Source organism: Halichondria panicea, chromosome 9 (genome assembly GCF_963675165.1).
Source record: "Halichondria panicea chromosome 9, odHalPani1.1, whole genome shotgun sequence".
NCBI lineage: Eukaryota > Metazoa > Porifera > Demospongiae > Suberitida > Halichondriidae > Halichondria > Halichondria panicea.
In genome coordinates, this window is record NC_087385.1 from 4,488,025 (window position 1) to 4,506,594 (window position 18,570).

Genomic DNA, 18,570 nt, shown 5'->3' on the forward strand with positions numbered 1-18,570 from the left:
ATGTTTTATGACTAATCTAAGGTTTCTGGCTCATTGCTTCTATATATATCTAGTATGACTAGACTATGCTACTCAGTTTCTAGTTTCACTGGGTATTTTTAGCATCATTTATTACCAGTATGGAGTGCTAAAATCGCTTGCAGGCTTTTGACTTGGCTGAATAGCTACTGAGTACTGTTCTCTGCAAGTTTCCGTGTATCTCTCCATGCACACACATTTCCTCCGTAAAACATTATGACGCGTGTCCAACCTCCTCTGCGTAAGCATGTGGGATCAGAGGAGGTACGACATCCGCGTGTCATATATAAACACACATTCTGAACTTTGACCTAGGGAATGTGTGTCTAAAACATTTCCTTTGGCACACAGATGTCGCACCTCCTCTGATGTGGGATCAGAGGATATTGGTCACGATTGTTAACTAATCTTCTAGATTTTCTTTGTAACCCAATTCCTACAGTAAATGCACAGAAACTATAGAAGGGAACTTCAGTCCGCTGAGTCAGCACTTTTATCTCATTTTAGCACTCTTGAGCGTCTCCTGTTAGTCTATTGAATCAATTAAGTTGGCTTGGCCGTGAATTTTATAATTGGCCAGCAACTCGTTCAAAAGCATAGAAAAATAAAAGGTTGTTCTCTGACACAAGGACTTTCTAGAGTTCTTGCTGAGACGAGGGATCGGCAGCTTGTGTAGGAAATGAGTCAGCATATATAAATAGAGAAGGCAGGGCCTGCACAAAAGTATATCTGGGGACACTTCAGTTCCTAATCCTTGCTTGCACTTCACTGCAAAAATCACTCTTCTCCACGAGGACATCCTCAAGTGCTAGTTTGGAGTATATCTTTCGAACAAACAACAAGCTAGATATGAACCCAACAGTTCCTGCACGGGGAAGCACATAATCACATGGCTCATTAAAATAACAGACAAAATTTTATATATAGACAATAATATTATTGGCACTGTAGAGTACACGTGCATAAAAAAGTATTCAGAAAGTGTCTGAATACTATGTTGTGTGATGACGGACTGTACAACGGCCGTCATCATTAAAAGAACAATTCCAACCCACTCTCACCTGTTATAATGAAGAAAAAGAACACAATGAGGAGTGTGTAACCAAAGTAGAGTATGCAGGACAAGGTCCCAGTGATAGTGGTCTCGTACATAAAGAAGTACACAGCAAACAAGAGTACGTAGAGAGAAGTGGTCCCTGTGGAGAAGAAGGAATGCCACCACCAACGATAGTCCTCTGAGCAGAGGTGGAAATAGCAGAGGAGGATGGAGGTCTGAGCACACACCACGATGAGGATGATGTAGGCCAACATGATGAACCCAAACATGGAGTACATCGACCCAGACCTGGGCAAAGGGGAATATAAACATAAGTGCAGTGTACATGGCATAATTATTCATTTCAGTGAAAAACAAACTAGAACACACTGGGAGGCTTACCAGATACTGTTGAGGATGAAGAAGAGTTGAATGACAATGCAGCCAAAGGGGAGGATGCCCCCCAGAGAGGAGGGCACTGGACGAGACAGCCAGCTCTGATCAGGGATCTCACGAGGAATCTGATTGGTTGCCATTGGTTGCTCAATCACCTGCAATAATGTTACAAGTTGTACACACACACACACACACACAAGGAATGTTGACAGTGTACATGTAAAGCATCAGAGAGGCACTAACAATCTTCCTGAATCCGAGGTAAGACCCAAGAACGGTGAGGGGTGTTGAGATGCCAAAGAAGAGAGCCAGAAGTTTAATGAAGGTGGTGAAGGGTATCGCAGCAGAAGAGCCAGAACTCCACAGCAGAATGTTGAGGAAGAAGAAGACACTAAACGCACAGCCGGGTATAAAGAACACTGTCCTGAGCACATTGCTTTTCCAGCGAAGACCTCCCATCACTGTTAGAGGAGGTAGTACATATACGTAGCAGTCCTACTAGATATGAGCTCACTCTTATAAAGCCTAGCAGAGAAGTAGCCAGACACCCAGCCCAGGAACACATAGAACACCTGCACAAAAGAACACAAGCTTCAGAATATAATTATATCATCACACACAAAAGAATCACATGAGACATGACACACACACACTCACCACAATGGCTTTGACAAGAGCCCCTCTATTAGGTAGAGAGAGAAACCCAAGGCAGGCAAAGACCAGAGTCACAAAGACCATCATAAGCAGCTGCAGACCTGTGCCTGAAAGTACTGAGAGGAGCATAATGGCTGTGGGAGGACGGAACACATCACCATGAACCAGCTTCCAACCAAAATTCTCCTGCACATCATCCTGAATGGGGTGTGTTAGAGTATTACAGCTTGGATACCGCCCGCATGAAGATAACAGTATTACACAATGTACATGTAACATACACAGTGTGTGCGTGTGTGCACCAATACTCACGGTGGACTCTGCCTTGTTGTATCGTGTAATGTCCCTGTGCAGTGAGCGTAGTAGGATCATGCCCACCATGGCTGATAGGAAGAGGGTGATGAGTACAGAGGTAATTAGACTGAGCCACTGAACTTTGTTCTGGGAGGCTGACGTCAAGATGTAGTCCCAACGAGAGGCCCAACGAATGTTCTGGTTCTCCTACAGGTACATGGAGGTTGGCATGATGATTGTATGGTCATACACACGTAGTTATGCAAAGGTTGGTTTAAGTAATTGGTATGAAAACGTATACAAACATGACTCACTATGAACTCTACAGTATAAGTGTAGGTGACGCTGAATGGTTTCTGATCAGTGTAAGCTTTCATATCTTTAGGGAGGCTGAGAGGTTTTGCACAGTCAGACTTCTCACAACTTTTTAATTGGATCATAGCTCTCAAGATGCGGCCGTCCAGTTCGTTAGTGCCCTTGTGGTAGAAGATTTGAAGGCTGACCCGGTTGAACAGGTAGGTAGCTCCATTCTTATTCATTAAGTCCTGGAAAAAGGTGATACACAGCGACATTTCCAGGTCAGTGTAATTATTATAGCACAGCGTGTAATGACAACAAACGACAATATACATTCCTGTTAGCCACCTGTACAATGAAAACAGCATGAGCCCTGTGTATTCATCCAATGAACAACAGCTTTGATTCCTACCACTTATTTAAAACCTCAAATCCTGTACATGTAACTTACAGAGAGGTAGCAGGCGTCATGGCGGATCCCTTCCTTTGTCACAAAGCAGCCAACGGGGAAATGAGTTGTGCAGAATGGTTTATTACTCTCCATCACAGAGTAGCACCATGTCACAGGCATGTTGTCGATGACCCACTGATGCATGTACGACTCATGGATTCGTTCACGTAAGAACTTTAGTTTTTCCTTGCTCTCCTTGTTCTGAGTGTAGGTCTTGGTGCAGAGTACCTGCGGCTTACTCTCATTCCTAGCAAAGGATAGCTGAGTGGAGAATGAAGAGCATTTCAATTATTTACAGCGTGACGTTTTCGAGGCTTAAATTTCGTGGAACTACCTCTAAAAACATTTCATGAATAAGATTTGCGTTCTATAATTATGGTATATCATGCCCGTTGTGTCTGCCCTCGTTAGCTAATAATTATCAGTGCTTCCTTTTTGGGAATCTGTATAAGTCTTGTGTGTACAGTGTTGAAAGCTATAATTGAATTTGGGGAAAGTCCTGGGCTGGTACAGAATTCTCTAGATCATGTATGAGAAGCTGTGTGCTAAATAATGGCAAGAAAGATTAGTAGTAATTTTTTTACATATACTGCCCCTCCCCCCTGCCCATAGTCTGCCACCCTATTTGAGCATTACCACTGAGTAAGCCAACTAGCACTACATCACTGGGGCAAACACTGGCTATATTTGTACAGAGATAAAAGAAGGAAAGGGATTGGCAACGGGAGTAACTGACGTGATTATTTCACGTATACATACCCATCCTTGATGCTTGATGCGCATTATTTCCCGGTACAACGCCTGCGAAATGAAGTAATATCACGTTAGCTAATACCGTTATAGCCGGTAATTTCGGGGGACAAAACATTCGTGGTTGAGCAATATTTAGTCACTTCGTTTTCGTGGTTGCTGCTTACACTGCAGGTAAAGGTAGGCAAGGTCGCTTCATTCGTAGGTAAAATATTCGTGGTCTGAGCTCTAACCACAAAAACCACGAATATTTTATCCCCTGGAAATAACCAGCTATACGGTAGTCCCTTGAGACCTTAGAATTGCGTAAATAAGGCTACATGTGTACTGTGCGTTATTTAAAGTGAGGTCTAAGCGGGAAAGAAGTGAATGTGCTTCAGAGCTGGAAAACTAGGTCTGTGCCCTTTTAAGAAGCACTGCCGTAGTCATGATGTTTTGCCTAAATATCTTGCTTATTTGTGTCTCTGTTGATCGACTAGGCAGCATAAATTCTTGATTTTCTTATGTTAACTTTTAGCTATAAATGAGGCTACAAAGATGAAAAAAAAGTCAATGACATAGCACATCATGGATATTAGCATTTTTTAGACCATTGCCAATCCCTCTCTTTCCTTCCTCTCTGATTCGTGGAACAGAGAATTGTACCAAGCATGGTTATCACATTACACATGTACAGTGTGGTATTCATGTCACTATAATAATGGCCTTACATTGTACGCGGATGCTCTTAGTCTTTCTCCAAGGAGCACTTGACCGAAGTTCTCGACTGGGTCACTGTCCCTGACTATCTTACCCTCCTCAATGGCGTCCTCCACTTGGCAGAAATCAAACCTGAACAGAAAATTTACAATCTCGCTTTTTAATTTTTGATCACACTCCACAACTCACTTTGTGTAATCATAGGGTACAACGGTCTCAAGGGAATCCAGCTTGTTGACATGGACAAACACGTTAGCCTATAATTAAAATTATGAAATGCCATCTTTCTTCTAACAGAGCCATTAAAAATTAATCATAGAATTACTTGGCGCTTCCATTAGAGTGGCGCTACTTAGAAGAAAGACGGTACTGTACTTATTCGCTTTAAAGCGACCCTCCAAATATGCGACACCCTCGATATTTTCCAATTTTCTGATCTCTAAAAAGTAGCGACTGCAGCGTTGACAATGATTTTTTTATGTTGCGTCCTAAATAGAGGTCAAACCACAGCCTTGATTCCAGGCCGCAAGAAACAATATAATTTAAGCGGCCTATAATCGAGGATCATCAGAGCATAGATTGAAAAGGAAGGGGATTGGAAACGACCAGGCCACCCTGTGTCAACGGGTCCACGTTATGATTTCGCGCTCGCGAATATTTTAGTTTTTACCGTGTTCAGGTTGTGTTTCTAGCTCTCCTATCCACTATCGATCACTCAGAAGCTGGGAGGTACTCCAGAGAAGTAAGTTTACACCACTGACAAGCTCTAAGTCCCTTGTCTTTACTCTGTTTTTACTTTTTGTTGAGTTTAGCTTGAAATACTCCATGTCAACTTTTCTCTTTCCCTGCTGTAAAGCCGAAACAGCAAAGGGGACATTGCTTGACTTGGTTATTATGTATCGAAGTGCTACATAGGATGGTTTCATGCTATGGATAAGCTGTACTGTTCATAAACATTTGCAGTATAGTCCTTCAAACTGCTTTAGTATACTTTTAGAGACACCACGGGCTTTGACCTCTCACGACTTCATAGTAAGAGCTATTCCTTCTTGTAAGCATTTATTTGTTTAGTGATAGTGGCTGCGTTGCTTAGTCTACCTTTTAGAGCTAGATTCTCTTTACTTTTTAGAATAATTAACATTAAAAGTGATCAATTTCACCATTTCTATGTACAACACATTGTATTGGCAGCAAGACAGGTAATGAGCATGCTGACTATAAATATAATCCTTTGTAGTTTTAGCCACACCCTATAACACGGAGTGTTTCACGCAAACATTTTCGTTTCCAATCCCCTTTCTTTTCAATCTATGATCAGAGTAATCTCCAATTAGATCGATGTGACCCTCTAAATATGCGACACCAGGACTTCAACATAATTTTTTAACCTCCAAAAGAAACGACCTCTGGCTTCATGATTATTTTAAAGTGTCGCTTTAAATCGAATGAGTACGGTACTAACTTTGCATCACCTTGCAATCAGCATTTTTATCTCTTTTCTTTATTTCCTCCTTACAAAAGTTGGTTGGACGTAATAAAGGCAGGTAGAATGCCTCCACTGATAGAATGGTGATTGCCAGAATGGCTAAAAAAGCGAAATTTTCCATCTGCTAACTGGATCGAACTTGAACTCTTTCTTTGTTTATTTCATGACCTCTGAACCCTATAATTACCTAATCATGATACTAGGTGTAGCCTTTATTACAAGCCGCGGATAACATTGGAGATAATTATCAGAGTTAAGAGTCAGTAAATAAAGGTTGTTCTATGACACATTGACTTTCTAGAGATCTTGCTTTAAGTGATATCATAGTCGGTTTTTGTTGGACGTCTAGTTGTTCAGACAAGGGATCAGGAAGAGTTGGCTTGCGTAGGAAATGACCCAGCATATGGTAGAGAAGGGGTCTGTATAACAATTATGTATACAAAATTAATGTAGAACACTACATGGCATTATGATTCTCACATGTTGTTAGGGCCAGGGTGATCAGTTAGTGGAATGTGTAGCTGTTTTGCTAAGAACCCTCTCTCCAGAGGCTCCTTGTGCTGTCCAGTTTCTGCAGTAAATAGAGACTAGATCTAATCACTATGTACAGATAATTCGGAGTGCAACTACCGTAGCTTATACCTCTGTTGCGTTGTTGCCAAGTGCAATATGCAGCATAATGCACTGACCACAAAACGCCCCTCTAGCATTAGACAGACATTATTAACATCGTGAGAAATAAGAAATGTGCAGGAATGTTCAACACTGCTGGAGTTTCTTGTTTACTACCGTGCATATTTTATCATTGTTCAATGTTCATCTTGTGAAAGATTCTGTGTTCCTAGACCTAGATCTAGTCCTCATGAGCATGGCAATTCTGCTTCACCACATAGCACTAAGCATCTAGAAGCAGATCTTTTTGCTGGGGGCTTGAGCTGTTTTGCAGCGTATAGAGTCGAGCTTCTTGGCTTGAGTTGTGAGGCCGAGACTGTTCGAGCAGCAATGGGGTGGGGCTGTTTGCAGTGATTTCAGCGTTGCAACTCCAACAATTTTGTGTCAAGCCATTCATTGGTCCATGCCAATCTTATACGCTGCAGATACTGGCACATATCATCTGTGTCTATATAGGGTTGTCTCTGTCATTATTTTTGTGCAGTTTATATTGTGTTACTAAGACAGTGTTATGTTGCTATGCCCTTGGGATATAAACATGCACTCAGGATGCATGGCATATAATTTATTGCACTCAGCCCTCGTGCGCCAGTGCAATATATGCCATACATCCCTCATGCCCGTGCCCGTGTTATAACTATAACATACATCTCAGTCGTTTTGTTTGTATCATGTTGTATTTTGGAGGGGAATGACTGGCAAGCTGCCGTGTTGAGAGTTGGTAGAACCATAGATAAAGAAGAGAGGGATTGGCAACGGAAGTTAAAACGTAGACTTTTGTACAGGGTGTGTGGCTTAATCCTAAAACGATGCGTGTTGTCCCCCACCGTAACGCCACGAAACACTTTTTTTTATGTTTGAGGCCTTACACAGAGCTTTCTAAGACCCCCCAAAACTTCATTTCCATGCTTCTTGATGATGTGTATTATGTGGAATTCCCAAATTTTTTTCTAGATTGTTGAGAAAGAGCTAGCGGTACATAGCGCTTTTTTCACCTCTTTTCACCGTTTTTTTATAGCTATGTACCAATAGCACCTATAATATAGCTAAGATTGTCTAACTATAAGTAGTGTCCTGGATCACATATAGCCTCAAGCATGGAAATGAAGTCTAAACTCAGCAGCAGGATTGTTATACTGACAGTAAGACAATCAGTTGTCTCCTCAACCATTCCCAGCCTGTGCTTTACTCGAGGCTGTCTTCCTATGTTGAAGTAGACAGCCTCGAGTAACGCCTCGAGTAACGCCGGGGCAACACGGATGGTTATTCGAGGTCGATTTTGTTGCCAATCCCTCTTTGCTCTATCTATGGTAGAACAAACCACAAAATGGTGGGTAATATTGCATTAGGCCTCGATAACAGACTGCCAGTATGTACTTATACTTGGGGCCGATAATATTTTGTGCAGTAATAGTTAGCACGTGGGCGGTGGTGGCATATGACTGTGACGTTTGCATTCTTGTGTGAGCGTGACATTCTTCACGTACTGGGACAACTCTCAACACGGCAGCTTGCCAGTCTTCTTCTCCCCAAGAGAAGGGGAGTGGTTTCCGGTCTATACATGGGTTGGACTCACCAGCCACTAGGACGGAGTCAGTGTACTTGTACTGGTTAAACTGAAGGTACTCTCGTATCAACTCGTTTATGAGCAGGTTCTCCTCACACAGCTCAGGCTTTGACACACTCTGCATGTACAGATTGAGGACATCCCAGATTGAGAAGCAATTTATATTTTATGCATGAGTGGACGAGTGGACGACTGTACGTCACAGTCTAGTCATCACACTCACATCATCTTGCAGTGCTTTGTAGACTTCAGCTCTGATCCTTGCTTGGACTTCACTGAGGACACCCCTCTTCTCCAGGACATCCTTGAGTGCTGCATTCATGTATGAAAAAATAGCATTTATATTCTAACAAAATACCACCAATTTCACCTGACCTGTCCTGAGCTCCTGCTCAGCCATTCATGGGATAGTCAGCAGCCAGAGTATGTACTTGACTAAAAGTATAAGGGGAGCAGCTGCAAATTTAATTTGAAGTACCGGTATCTACAGTATACAATTTAAAAAATAGGGGAATTCCCTTATGACAGTGAGAATTCCCCTGCCCCTACACACAAAATACAGCTAGCTCAGCAAAAGTTGTCGGTAGCTGCACTTCTCCTCTCGATCTCACAGTAAATATATTATATAGTCATTGAATAGTAGCTCAAGATCTGTGCATCTGAAAGGCATTGTGATAATGAATTCATGGAGCAGGGATGGAGGGTTTTGTAAGTTAAATGGTTTCTCACTCACCCTGATATAAAATGTTCGTTTTATACGATGACACTATGCAGACAAATGCCCTGTAGTAAAGTCACTACTGGTGCTCACTGGAGCCAGCTCACTCCTCGACTACATACTATCAGTTCAGACCCACTACTCTGTAAGCGAGCACATCCATGCATTTTACCTTCCCCAATTGCAAACATACACACACTCATAGAATGGTCTACTGTTCCTCCATGTGTGGGCCCTCCCAACGCCAGGAACCTGGTTGTTAGCTGCCATGATTCTTTACTATTGTAGAGTCCTGGAGAAAAGAGAGAGCTCCACCAAGTTCCTGGTGAGAAGATTAAATGTAACTGCGGAGCTGTTACGTGTTCATACACTATGTGCCCCCCCCTTATGCAGAGCAAGCTGTGCTTATCCTGTGCACTAGGTGTGGGGGCTACTTGGCTGTTGGCCATGTCTACTAGTGTAAAAGGGGCTCAGCTTATTGGCAGTAAAGGAGCTCTTGTGTGAGTTGCTGAGTTGTTTAGGAAATTGGCTTGAAGATTCTCATTTGAAATCCATTTCATGTATGACGCATACACGTAGCCACACAGTAGTGGGTGTTCTGCTTGTGCAGTACCTGACGACAGTGGTGTCCCCTCACAGCGGCACATTGATGGGACTCCGCCACTCTGGAAGCATTCCTTTCTACCTCCTCTCTGTTTACGTGAGTCATTGTATTGCACAACTGTCTCTCACTGTGTATCACTGTAGTTTTCCTGTTCTTCGCTTCCCTCTGTTCTACTCACCTTCGCTGGAATAGTGAGTCTCTCGCTACGTAGTATTTATTCATACATCTCATATACCATAATACACCCTAATGACCCTATTTTCAAGCTGTATTTATTCCCACCCACTCCTCCTTCAGGCTGGTAGCTTACTTGTGCACTCTACTAGGATACCAGTTCCCTCTCTGCCAAAGTGGGTGGAGTCTGGACTTGCCAGACTACTAGGAAGAGACACACCCCCTAAGCGATACTCGGGGGCATCACTGCAGGTGCAGCGCCAGCAGAGGATGGATGAGATGGAGAACATGCTCCAACAAATACAGCAGAGACAGGTGGAGTTGTCATACTTATTGAATCCCTTTTATTATGCTGCTGATACACGTAGGTGTTCCGTACTGTGAGGATTGGTGGACCTGTTCCAGTTCAGCCAGTAGAGCCTCCAGCAGCACAGGTATCCGGTAGTGGCTGCAGAAATGTACATTTACCCGCCTACGATTAATTTATTGTTTTCTCTCCATGCAGGTAGAACAGCTGGTGAGGATGGGGTTCACTCGAGAAGACTCCGTAAGAGCTCTCCGACATACTGGCTCCAATTTGGAAGCAGCTGCACAGTTACTGTCTGTTCCACACCATCACTAACTTGCTCTCTCAATCATACCTACTTTCAAAATGTATGTACTCAGGTTATGCTTTACGGTTATAGCTTGCAAATGTGAAAATGGTCAAAAAGTACAGTACTAAAAAAAAAAGTGGTCCGTAGCGGGCTCGAACCGCTGACCTTGGCGTTATTAGCACCACGCTCTACCGACTAAGCTAACGGACCACATGTACAGAATAATTAATTCTCTTATACATAAGCCCCCCCCCCACAGCTTCATTTAATTATGCCTTGACATTAATTGATATGACATCTTTTAGTACATAATTAATTTTATGATGAAACTACTTGCACAAAGCCAACAGAAACAATACAGCAAAACAGAAAAAATAGAAAATCTCTAATAAATACATTAAGAAGCATTAAACACAGACAAGCAATTTCAAACAGTCTAGGAAGCAATGGGTGAAAAAATGACAAAGGGACGCAGGCCATACTCCACCATCCAAGAGGGTTTGCTTCATTGGTCCTAGTACCAGGTCTCCATAAAAACCACAGAATTAGTGTGCAGTCAAGTATGAGTATTGACAGCACATACGATACAACAAATCCACCAAACATAAAGTTTTGGACAGTGACCAGCAGAACACATATTAGAGCAGCTGCAGTTCTCAACTTGTAACCATAGTCTGAGCTGACTTGACTGACCACGCCAACCAGCCATGACGACTGTGTAGTAGTGTTGGGTAGTGCTCGTTGTGGTGGAGGAGGAGGTAGTGTCAGTGGTGTCCTGGTTATGATCTCATCAGGGGGGTCATCTACAGGCAGGGGAGAGTCATCACTTGTAGGTGGGGGTTGGGGTGTTGATTGCTTCAGAGGAGCAGATGGAGGTGGTACATTAGCACTGCTGTAATAGGAGAGAGAGAGAGAGCTAGAGGATGGTATTCTGTGCATTAATTAGAATATATATTATGTTGCGTGATTTACCTCACTTGTGATCCTTTCAGCTTTTCTAGTCTTGCTTGAGAATTCTCTAAGATCCTTTTACGTCTTGCTTCTCTCAGTTGTTGTTGTTTACTAGCAGCAATTTGATCATCAGCCATGATACTGCGCACCGATATCTCTAGCTCTAGTTCTAATTCTAACATGGGACTCGTACTCGCAAATACTTGGGCCACGCCCACCATGATTGTAGGAATCGTTGACCTTTGACCTTTGCCATGCCGCATGCCTGACATTCCAAGACATTGTATTTCTGCTTTCTCCCTTATTAAACTCTCTTATCCACTGTATCTAACTCACAGAGAAGACAAAAACACAGAGGTGAGGCACTATTATAAGCAAAGGTAATGTAGTACTTCACTTTTAGTGTACACAAATTGCATAATAATATTTAATTTTATAAGTGGGAAACACATTCTGTAAGAGGCAACAGGCAGCATGTCCGAAGGAAGGTTAAAGACGTACAAGAACAAGGGAAGGAGCCTCACGGTAAGCGTCATTAGCATGACTAGGCTTATATAAATGTGCGTACAATTATTACTGTGAATTTTAGTACGTTAATACATACATGTGTCACATAATTATGTGTGTCTACATAATTATACACCTTACTAGGATATGAGACAGCGGAGATCAGAGGTCACTGTAGAACTGAGAAAAGTAAGTTATATATAATCTCACGCAACCATACCCTCTTTATGCACACACATTATCACATAACTCACATGTTTTTCTCAGAATCGTAAAGATGAGGAACTGCTAAAGAGACGAAATATAGAAATACCAGAAGATGACGATGAGTCATCGGCACACTTGCCCACTTTGAGCAGTTGTTCACCCGAAACTCTGAGAGCATTAGTCGAGGTAATTATCCCATCGTGTTTATTCTTGTCTTGAGTACTAGTTCCCCTGTCCCCCTCCCAGAAAGCCCAAAGTGCTGACCAGCCAGAGCAGTTTGATGCAGTACAGTTAGTGAGGTAGGCCTCTACAATGGTACTGAGCATGTGAGAGGATTGAGTTTGTTTGTTTGTTTTCTCCAGAAAAATTCTCTCGAAAGACAAGAATCCCCCTATCGACATGCTCATTAAGTAAGTGGGTGGAAGCCATTTTGCAAGGGGAAACCATCTCTTTCCCCTATGTTTAGCCAGATTATTATAACCAATCTGTGTTCTGTAGTTCAGGGGTTGTTCCAGTCCTGGTCAGCTGTCTTGAAAGGTGAGTGTGTCGATGTCATTATTTTGCACTTCTATAAGATTCGCCTACTTACCTTGCAGCTTACTAACCATTATCTTTTTCTAGCCTTAGCTAACCTTTTTATAGCTGCTTATTAACATACATAGCTAGGTCCTTTCGTTGTGTAAATCTGTATTCACCATGTTAGTTGTCTTTATTTGACTGCTGATTAGTTGTCAAGCAACAATCCAATGCATAACGCTACATTGGACACTACGTATACATACTGTATGTTTACTAGTACACAATACTGTCTGAGTCGTTGCACATTTACCCCTCTTATTTTTAGCCCTGTGCTCCAGTTTGAAGCAGCATGGGCACTCACCAACATAGCCTCTGGCAACAAGGAGCAAACTCGAACTGTCGTGAAACACGGTGCCGTCCCTCTCCTCATCAAACTACTGCACTCCTCTCAACCCCATGTCTGTGAGCAGGCCGTCTGGGCTCTAGGGAATATCACAGGGGATGGTGCCTCCTGTAGAGACTATGTCATCTCTGAGGGAATTATTGAGCCTCTTCTGTCATTTGTTCATGCCAACACTGCAGTGAGTTAACAGTGTTGACTTATGAAGTATTGTGCTGAGGTAATGGCTATTCTAAGAATACCAGCTGGCCTTGGCTGATCTCATACTAATTTCAGACATAATATTATTATTAAGGGGACGATGGCACAACATTGATGATGTCACTACCATCCTGATTAAAATTAATAATGACAATCATAGATCGATAACAAGCAAGTCATGCACTGTTAGTTTTGTTTGTCCACCGAGAATTGGTGTGATTTTCCATGTCCGTGTTATTCTCTCAGATACCTTTCCTTCGAAACGTGGCCTGGACACTGTCCAATTTGTGCAGAAACAAAAACCCACCTCCACCATTTGAGTCTGTCTGCAAGGTAATTCCTTTATCACTTTTACATTTGATGATCCTTTACCACACCGTTGTTCCACAGACCCTGCCTGCCCTGGTGCATCTAGTGCAGCATGAAGACCTAGCTGTCAAGGTGGATGCGTGCTGGGCACTCTCCTTCCTGGCTGAGGGAAAAGACAGACAAATCCAGGTGACAGCTTCATGATATTAAAGTTGCCCCCTTTTGTGGTAGTATTGCGGTAGTAGTGTTACCAAATTAATGTTGATGTACAATGTAGTAGTACACCCCCACAGTGTTTGCTAACACTGGACTCATTAGTGCTGTATGCATATTGCCCTCCCCTTTGATTAATTGTGGTAAACTGGTACCCTAAGAGGAAGCCCACATTTACCTAATCCAGTGTTGTGGCATTAGGCAGGAGGGCTGTGGGTAGTCTATCAGTTGTACTGTGGGTAGCTAGTAGGTAGACCAAGACCTGTGGTTCAGTGTTCACACTCTCCCATTGTTCCCTGCTGGCTCTATTGCCTCTACGTCTGAAGTGTATCATTGTTAACTAGATTAGCCTTTGTTGATACCCACCCAGTAATTACCAAGTCTTGGTTTAGCTGATGAGTGTACTTCAAAGGCATTCCCAGACAGTAATCTGATTAGGATTAATAGGTGGCAGTGTTACTGTGTTTGTTTCTCACTTGTATTGACCACTTGCACACTCCTAATTAACACAAGACCACTGTACTGTAAGGTTGCACAATTCATTTTCTAACCATACACATGAACCCTCACACCCACAATCACTACCAGGTTGTTGTGGAGTCTCAAGTGATTCCACATTTAGTACCTCTGCTGGCGCACAGTGAGGGGAGAGTTGTCGTAAGTTGTACATTTTTCCCAACATTCTTAGTACTCTAAAATCAACAATTACAAATTACACATCTTGCCAATTTACTAATGACTCAAACGAAGTAAATTGATAAAATATTTTCAGTCCCCCACCCTGTGTGTTTAATCTTCTCCTCCCTCAGATGCCTGCCCTCCGAACACTTGGTAACATTGTGACAGGCAACGATGAGCAAACACAAGCGGTATTGGACGGAGGAATACTGCTCCACCTACTCAATCTTATGGGCCACACTCGACCTGGAATTGTTAGGGTAAGCTCAGAGACGAACACGCATAATTAGTCATAACAAACAGCCTTTGATAGTGGATTATTGGCATGTGTCTATGATGTATAGCCTAATAGAGATGTTTTCTCTGTAGGAAGCTGTGTGGACGGTGTCCAACATAGTGGCTGGAAACAGATATCAAGTTCAAGTAAGCCACTTTGTCTGGTCCCACCTTGTTCACTTGTTCACCTTACCCCCCTTTACCCTCTCACACACACAGATGGTGATTGACGCGAATCTGGTCCCAAGCATTATCTACCTGTTAGGCAATGGAGAGTTCAGAACACAGAAAGAGGCAGCATGGGCTGTCAGTAACTTCACAGTGGGCGGAACTCCAGAGCAGGTAACTCAATTCACAAACATGTTACGTGTACTCACTTACCCCTATAGGTCAACTACCTAGTGTCGCAGTTAGCCATACCTCCTATGTGCAATCTCTTGGACTGTAAGGACACAACAGTAAGTGCATTCATTTTTTAATATTTGTCACAAGCAGTTCTCCTGTTTAGTGTGTCCATGTGATTCTGGATGGTCTGGCCAACATGCTTAAAATGGCTGGCCCTGACGTGGACTTTATAGCCACTGCTATTGAAGAGGCTGGGGGACTCACTAAAATTGAGGCTTTGCAACACCACAAGAACGTGGATGTGTACAAACTTGCCTACTCAATCATTGACAAATACTTCAGTACAGATGTAAGTCTTTTCTATTTTTCAACAATAAGAATTATGCTCACTCGTTCATACCCCCCCCCCCCCCCTTTAGGATATTGAGGACTCATCACTGCTACCATCGGAGGGCCCCCAGGCGTTTCAATTTGGCCCCTCGGATGCACCAGAGGGAGGATACCAGTTCTGATAAGACTGTCGATCCTACAATCAGAGTAGATACGGAAGTTGTAAACTTTTCCTGCATGTATTATGAGTTGTGCCTATCAGTTCCGTTCTGATGTATCCCACTTGCCAAATATAAACACTCTCGATGCTTTTTTTTTTTGATCATGTGTTTTATTACTGGGCTCTATAGCTTTGGCCCAGACTCTTTATGTGCATTTTGTATTACTTGTCACTAATATTATTTATGTATGTATGTATGTATGTATGGTGTTGTACACACAATGTGAATCACTACTGTGGCTATTGTGTAACTGAGATTGATGTTTTAGACATGAAAGCTATTTTCACAGTGGTCTGATCTATTCAATAACTTCTCCTAATAGGTCGAAGCTCCCTATAGATTGCGTGCATTATGCTTTTAATGTAGTCTGGGGCTGTAATACCAAATTAGGACCCAGTAAGAAGCCCTGTGGGCGTTAAACCTACATTTCAAAGCATAGCTTTTACACAGTAAGTTAGTCTATTAGCCCAATCACTTGATAGTTTAGGCGGATTTGCTTAGCCAAATTTATGATTACAGAAGCTAATTGTGTTAGTGCAATACAAGCCACTAAGAAAATATTCGATTAGACATCAAAGAGACCGCGGAATGTACAAATTTGTATTCATAATCTTCCTACAGCATTGTCCCCAGTGTTGTGAGAAAATTAATTTCATTGGCTGAAAGTGGATGCAGCATATTAAACATTAATGAATGCAAATTGTAACTCAAAGTGTGAATCTGGACCGAGTAGCTATGTGCACTCTGCAGTAATGTCCCCTACGACGAACTCTCTGAACAACTCAACGACCGCAGAACAGCAACTCTCATCCAATTCTACCAGTGAACAGAGCCAAGACATGTACAACGGTAACAGTGACTCTCCCAGTGGAAGTGACTCTAGCAGCAGCAGTGGATCGGGCAGTGACCGAGAGAGCACCCCAGTGGTGCAGGACTGCATTGAGCAGACTAGAGGAGCTGAGAGCTTGCAAATGCAAGGTGAGTGCAAGGTAGCTAGCTAGCTCTAGCAATGTGCTTGTATGTATTGCTTGCATGCTGTAGCTGCTCCTTGCTGCAAGGCCAAACATCTTACCTATTGATTTTTTTGCTATTAATTATTTATTACAAGAAACAGCTTGAAAATCATTTATATTTATCTGGTGCTGTAGAACATAAGCTATTATAACGATAGCATCTTTTTGCATGTACAGGCCATGGAATGAACTCCTCTGCTGGCATTGAGGCTATCCAGGCGTCCTCTCAAGACCCTCTGCTCTCCACTGCACTCCTTACACCTCCTCTCACATCAGCAGGTACTGTTTGGACTGGTGTGCATTAGTGCCTTTGTGGGTAGTGTGTTGGTGTTAATCAATGTCCTGGTTAGTTTTCATGTGGTATGAAGGCTAGATGATAGCCTAGATTGTGGGTTTGCTCACCTCTTATCAGCAAAGACTCCAATGACTCTTACCCCCACACAGGTTCTCCCGGGTCTAGCCTACAATCCGAGAGTGCCCATGTTCCAACTGGATCCCCGCACATGTATGCACAGTCGCAGAGCATAGTCGTTCAAAGACACTTAGAAGGATTAGAACATGGTAAGCAGACCAAGAATAATTATACTACGGAATGTACAAAAGTTCAGTTCATTCCCGCTGATAATGATGTACCTAACATGATTGCAGGTGATGATTCTTATAAGATGAAGAAAAAGAGGCGCTATCGAACAACGTTCACTAGCCACCAGCTGAGGGAACTGGAGAAGGTATTTGAGAAGACCCACTATCCTGATGTCTTCACTAGGGAAGACCTGGCTCAAAGAGTGGATCTCACTGAGGCTAGAGTGCAGGTAGGCTATATTCACTGGCAGCATGGCATCTTGATTGTGTGATACCTAGCATACTTCTTTAAATTAAAGGTTTTTTTGAAGTTAATATTCATGCTGTATCACTGTTAATGTTACCTGATTCATAATTAATTGGTCAAATAGCTTACTCTGCTAGAAAGCAGGTAGTTAGTAATTAGTACCTGAGGTAGTGAGTCAGTGTTGCCTTTTGTCTTGGTTTCAATCTGAAAGTTAATGCCTTGTAGTGGAGTCTTCACAGTGGATGTGTTTATAATACCTTGAATGTCTATTTCCCCAGGTTTGGTTCCAGAATCGACGTGCTAAATGGCGTAAACAAGAAAAGCTCCAGTCCCATGCCCAGACAGCCACCTCTCCTGTACAACAGTCACCAGAAATCACTCTGCAGACGTACAGTGTACCCGTCTCCACCGTTCAGACCGTGCAAGTAGCCTCAGGCAAATCGGCCCTACCACAACAGCCGGACACCGCTAGACAGCCGAGTACAGATACTAGAGCGATTTCTCTGGCAAACATAGGCAGTGCTGGAGGGAGTATTCAACTGATAGCCGCAGCAGGAGGTGCCCAATCCTGGCCCACAACTGTACTACCAATCACCTACATTCCAAGTAGTCTGTCGTCAGCAGGATCAATTATCTCACCCCAAATTCTCACCTCAGCCGCTCGATTACCCATTCTGACGGGCAACAATCAGCTGGTGGGCATGTCTTCGGGGGGAATGCCCCAATTCATAGCCATTAATCAATTCGGCAGAAGTGGAACGGCAGGAGGCACACAAAATTTTCCGATGTTTATTCAGATTCCAAGTACGGCCCAGGTCTCACCGACGAGCAAAGAGGCCAGCACAACATGATCTCTTGCTAAGCAGGTATTCATTTCTTTAGTCGACAGTTTGTGAAAATTATGGACAATGACAACACTACATTCATCCATGCAGTCAGACTTGGATATTTATACCACCATTTCATTTAGCCATGTTACATTGTTTGTACTGCATGTAGACACCTGCATGGTTAATTCTTCCTGTTTCAAATGTTTTATACTGACTACTGAAATTGTTAAAAAAATATTGTTGATCAGTTATTCAAATATGGGGGGGGGGGGTAAATATTATATATTACCAATACTGTCACCCGCCCCACTAGATGATGCAATCATCAA

General features: G+C 42.8%; 5 protein-coding genes, 1 long non-coding RNA gene and 1 other non-coding gene across 11 annotated transcripts; 3 read left to right on the top strand and 4 right to left on the bottom strand.

Annotated features, from left to right (window-relative positions):
• Nucleotides 1-530: 530 nt before the first annotated feature.
• Nucleotides 531-6,277, bottom strand: LOC135341169 (transmembrane 9 superfamily member 2-like). The gene is made up of 12 exons (XM_064537670.1): nt 6,068-6,277; nt 4,785-4,852; nt 4,607-4,727; nt 3,147-3,407; nt 2,713-2,943; nt 2,417-2,605; nt 2,108-2,302; nt 1,965-2,022; nt 1,694-1,911; nt 1,457-1,605; nt 1,080-1,363; nt 531-883 (listed from the first exon to the last, which is right to left on the bottom strand). Exons 1-12 carry the CDS (start codon nt 6,200-6,202, stop codon nt 759-761), a joined length of 2,034 nt encoding a protein of 677 aa, XP_064393740.1. The 5' UTR covers nt 6,203-6,277; the 3' UTR covers nt 531-758.
• A 1-nt stretch (nt 6,278) lies between these two features.
• LOC135341197 (centrosomal protein 20-like) lies at nt 6,279-8,855 on the bottom strand. The gene is made up of 5 exons (XM_064537711.1): nt 8,696-8,855; nt 8,544-8,632; nt 8,330-8,438; nt 6,562-6,652; nt 6,279-6,500 (listed from the first exon to the last, which is right to left on the bottom strand). The coding sequence occupies exons 1-5, from the start codon at nt 8,718-8,720 to the stop codon at nt 6,335-6,337; spliced, it is 480 nt and encodes a 159-aa protein (XP_064393781.1). The 5' UTR covers nt 8,721-8,855; the 3' UTR covers nt 6,279-6,334.
• LOC135341193 (uncharacterized) lies at nt 8,851-10,529 on the top strand. Of its 4 annotated transcripts, none has more exons than XM_064537704.1 (9): nt 8,852-9,028; nt 9,095-9,183; nt 9,244-9,363; nt 9,432-9,538; nt 9,678-9,738; nt 9,786-9,833; nt 9,940-10,131; nt 10,185-10,250; nt 10,322-10,526. In XM_064537704.1, the coding sequence occupies exons 1-9, from the start codon at nt 8,998-9,000 to the stop codon at nt 10,436-10,438; spliced, it is 831 nt and encodes a 276-aa protein (XP_064393774.1). In that variant the 5' UTR covers nt 8,852-8,997; the 3' UTR covers nt 10,439-10,526. The 4 variants fall into 4 exon arrangements, with proteins under 4 accessions (XP_064393775.1, XP_064393774.1, XP_064393773.1 ...); XM_064537702.1 differs by having other exon boundaries at nt 8,853-9,028; nt 9,618-9,738; nt 10,322-10,524; XM_064537705.1 differs by lacking the exon at nt 9,786-9,833 and having other exon boundaries at nt 8,851-9,028; nt 10,322-10,529.
• A 20-nt stretch (nt 10,530-10,549) lies between these two features.
• Nucleotides 10,550-10,622, bottom strand: Trnai-aau (transfer RNA isoleucine (anticodon AAU)). The gene has a single exon. It is a non-coding gene; the product is annotated as a tRNA-Ile (tRNA).
• A 76-nt stretch (nt 10,623-10,698) lies between these two features.
• LOC135341198 (uncharacterized) lies at nt 10,699-11,601 on the bottom strand. The gene is made up of 2 exons (XR_010396535.1): nt 11,385-11,601; nt 10,699-11,304 (listed from the first exon to the last, which is right to left on the bottom strand). It is a non-coding gene; the product is annotated as an uncharacterized LOC135341198 (long non-coding RNA).
• Nucleotides 11,595-15,858, top strand: LOC135341176 (importin subunit alpha-3-like). 2 transcript variants are annotated; one of them, XM_064537676.1, is made up of 17 exons: nt 11,595-11,720; nt 11,804-11,888; nt 12,015-12,059; nt 12,138-12,263; nt 12,324-12,376; nt 12,440-12,487; nt 12,576-12,614; nt 12,922-13,177; nt 13,444-13,530; nt 13,588-13,695; nt 14,308-14,376; nt 14,529-14,657; nt 14,767-14,820; nt 14,893-15,015; nt 15,063-15,131; nt 15,182-15,367; nt 15,438-15,858. In XM_064537676.1, exons 2-17 carry the CDS (start codon nt 11,838-11,840, stop codon nt 15,528-15,530), a joined length of 1,536 nt encoding a protein of 511 aa, XP_064393746.1. In that variant the 5' UTR covers nt 11,595-11,720; nt 11,804-11,837; the 3' UTR covers nt 15,531-15,858. The 2 variants fall into 2 exon arrangements, with proteins under 2 accessions (XP_064393746.1, XP_064393747.1); XM_064537677.1 differs by having other exon boundaries at nt 11,604-11,743.
• Nucleotides 15,859-16,027: 169 nt separating this feature from the next.
• Nucleotides 16,028-18,488, top strand: LOC135341186 (homeobox protein ceh-17-like). Its single transcript, XM_064537688.1, has 5 exons — nt 16,028-16,547; nt 16,760-16,861; nt 17,027-17,143; nt 17,231-17,394; nt 17,690-18,488. Exons 1-5 carry the CDS (start codon nt 16,259-16,261, stop codon nt 18,260-18,262), a joined length of 1,245 nt encoding a protein of 414 aa, XP_064393758.1. The 5' UTR covers nt 16,028-16,258; the 3' UTR covers nt 18,263-18,488.
• Nucleotides 18,489-18,570: the final 82 nt, after the last annotated feature.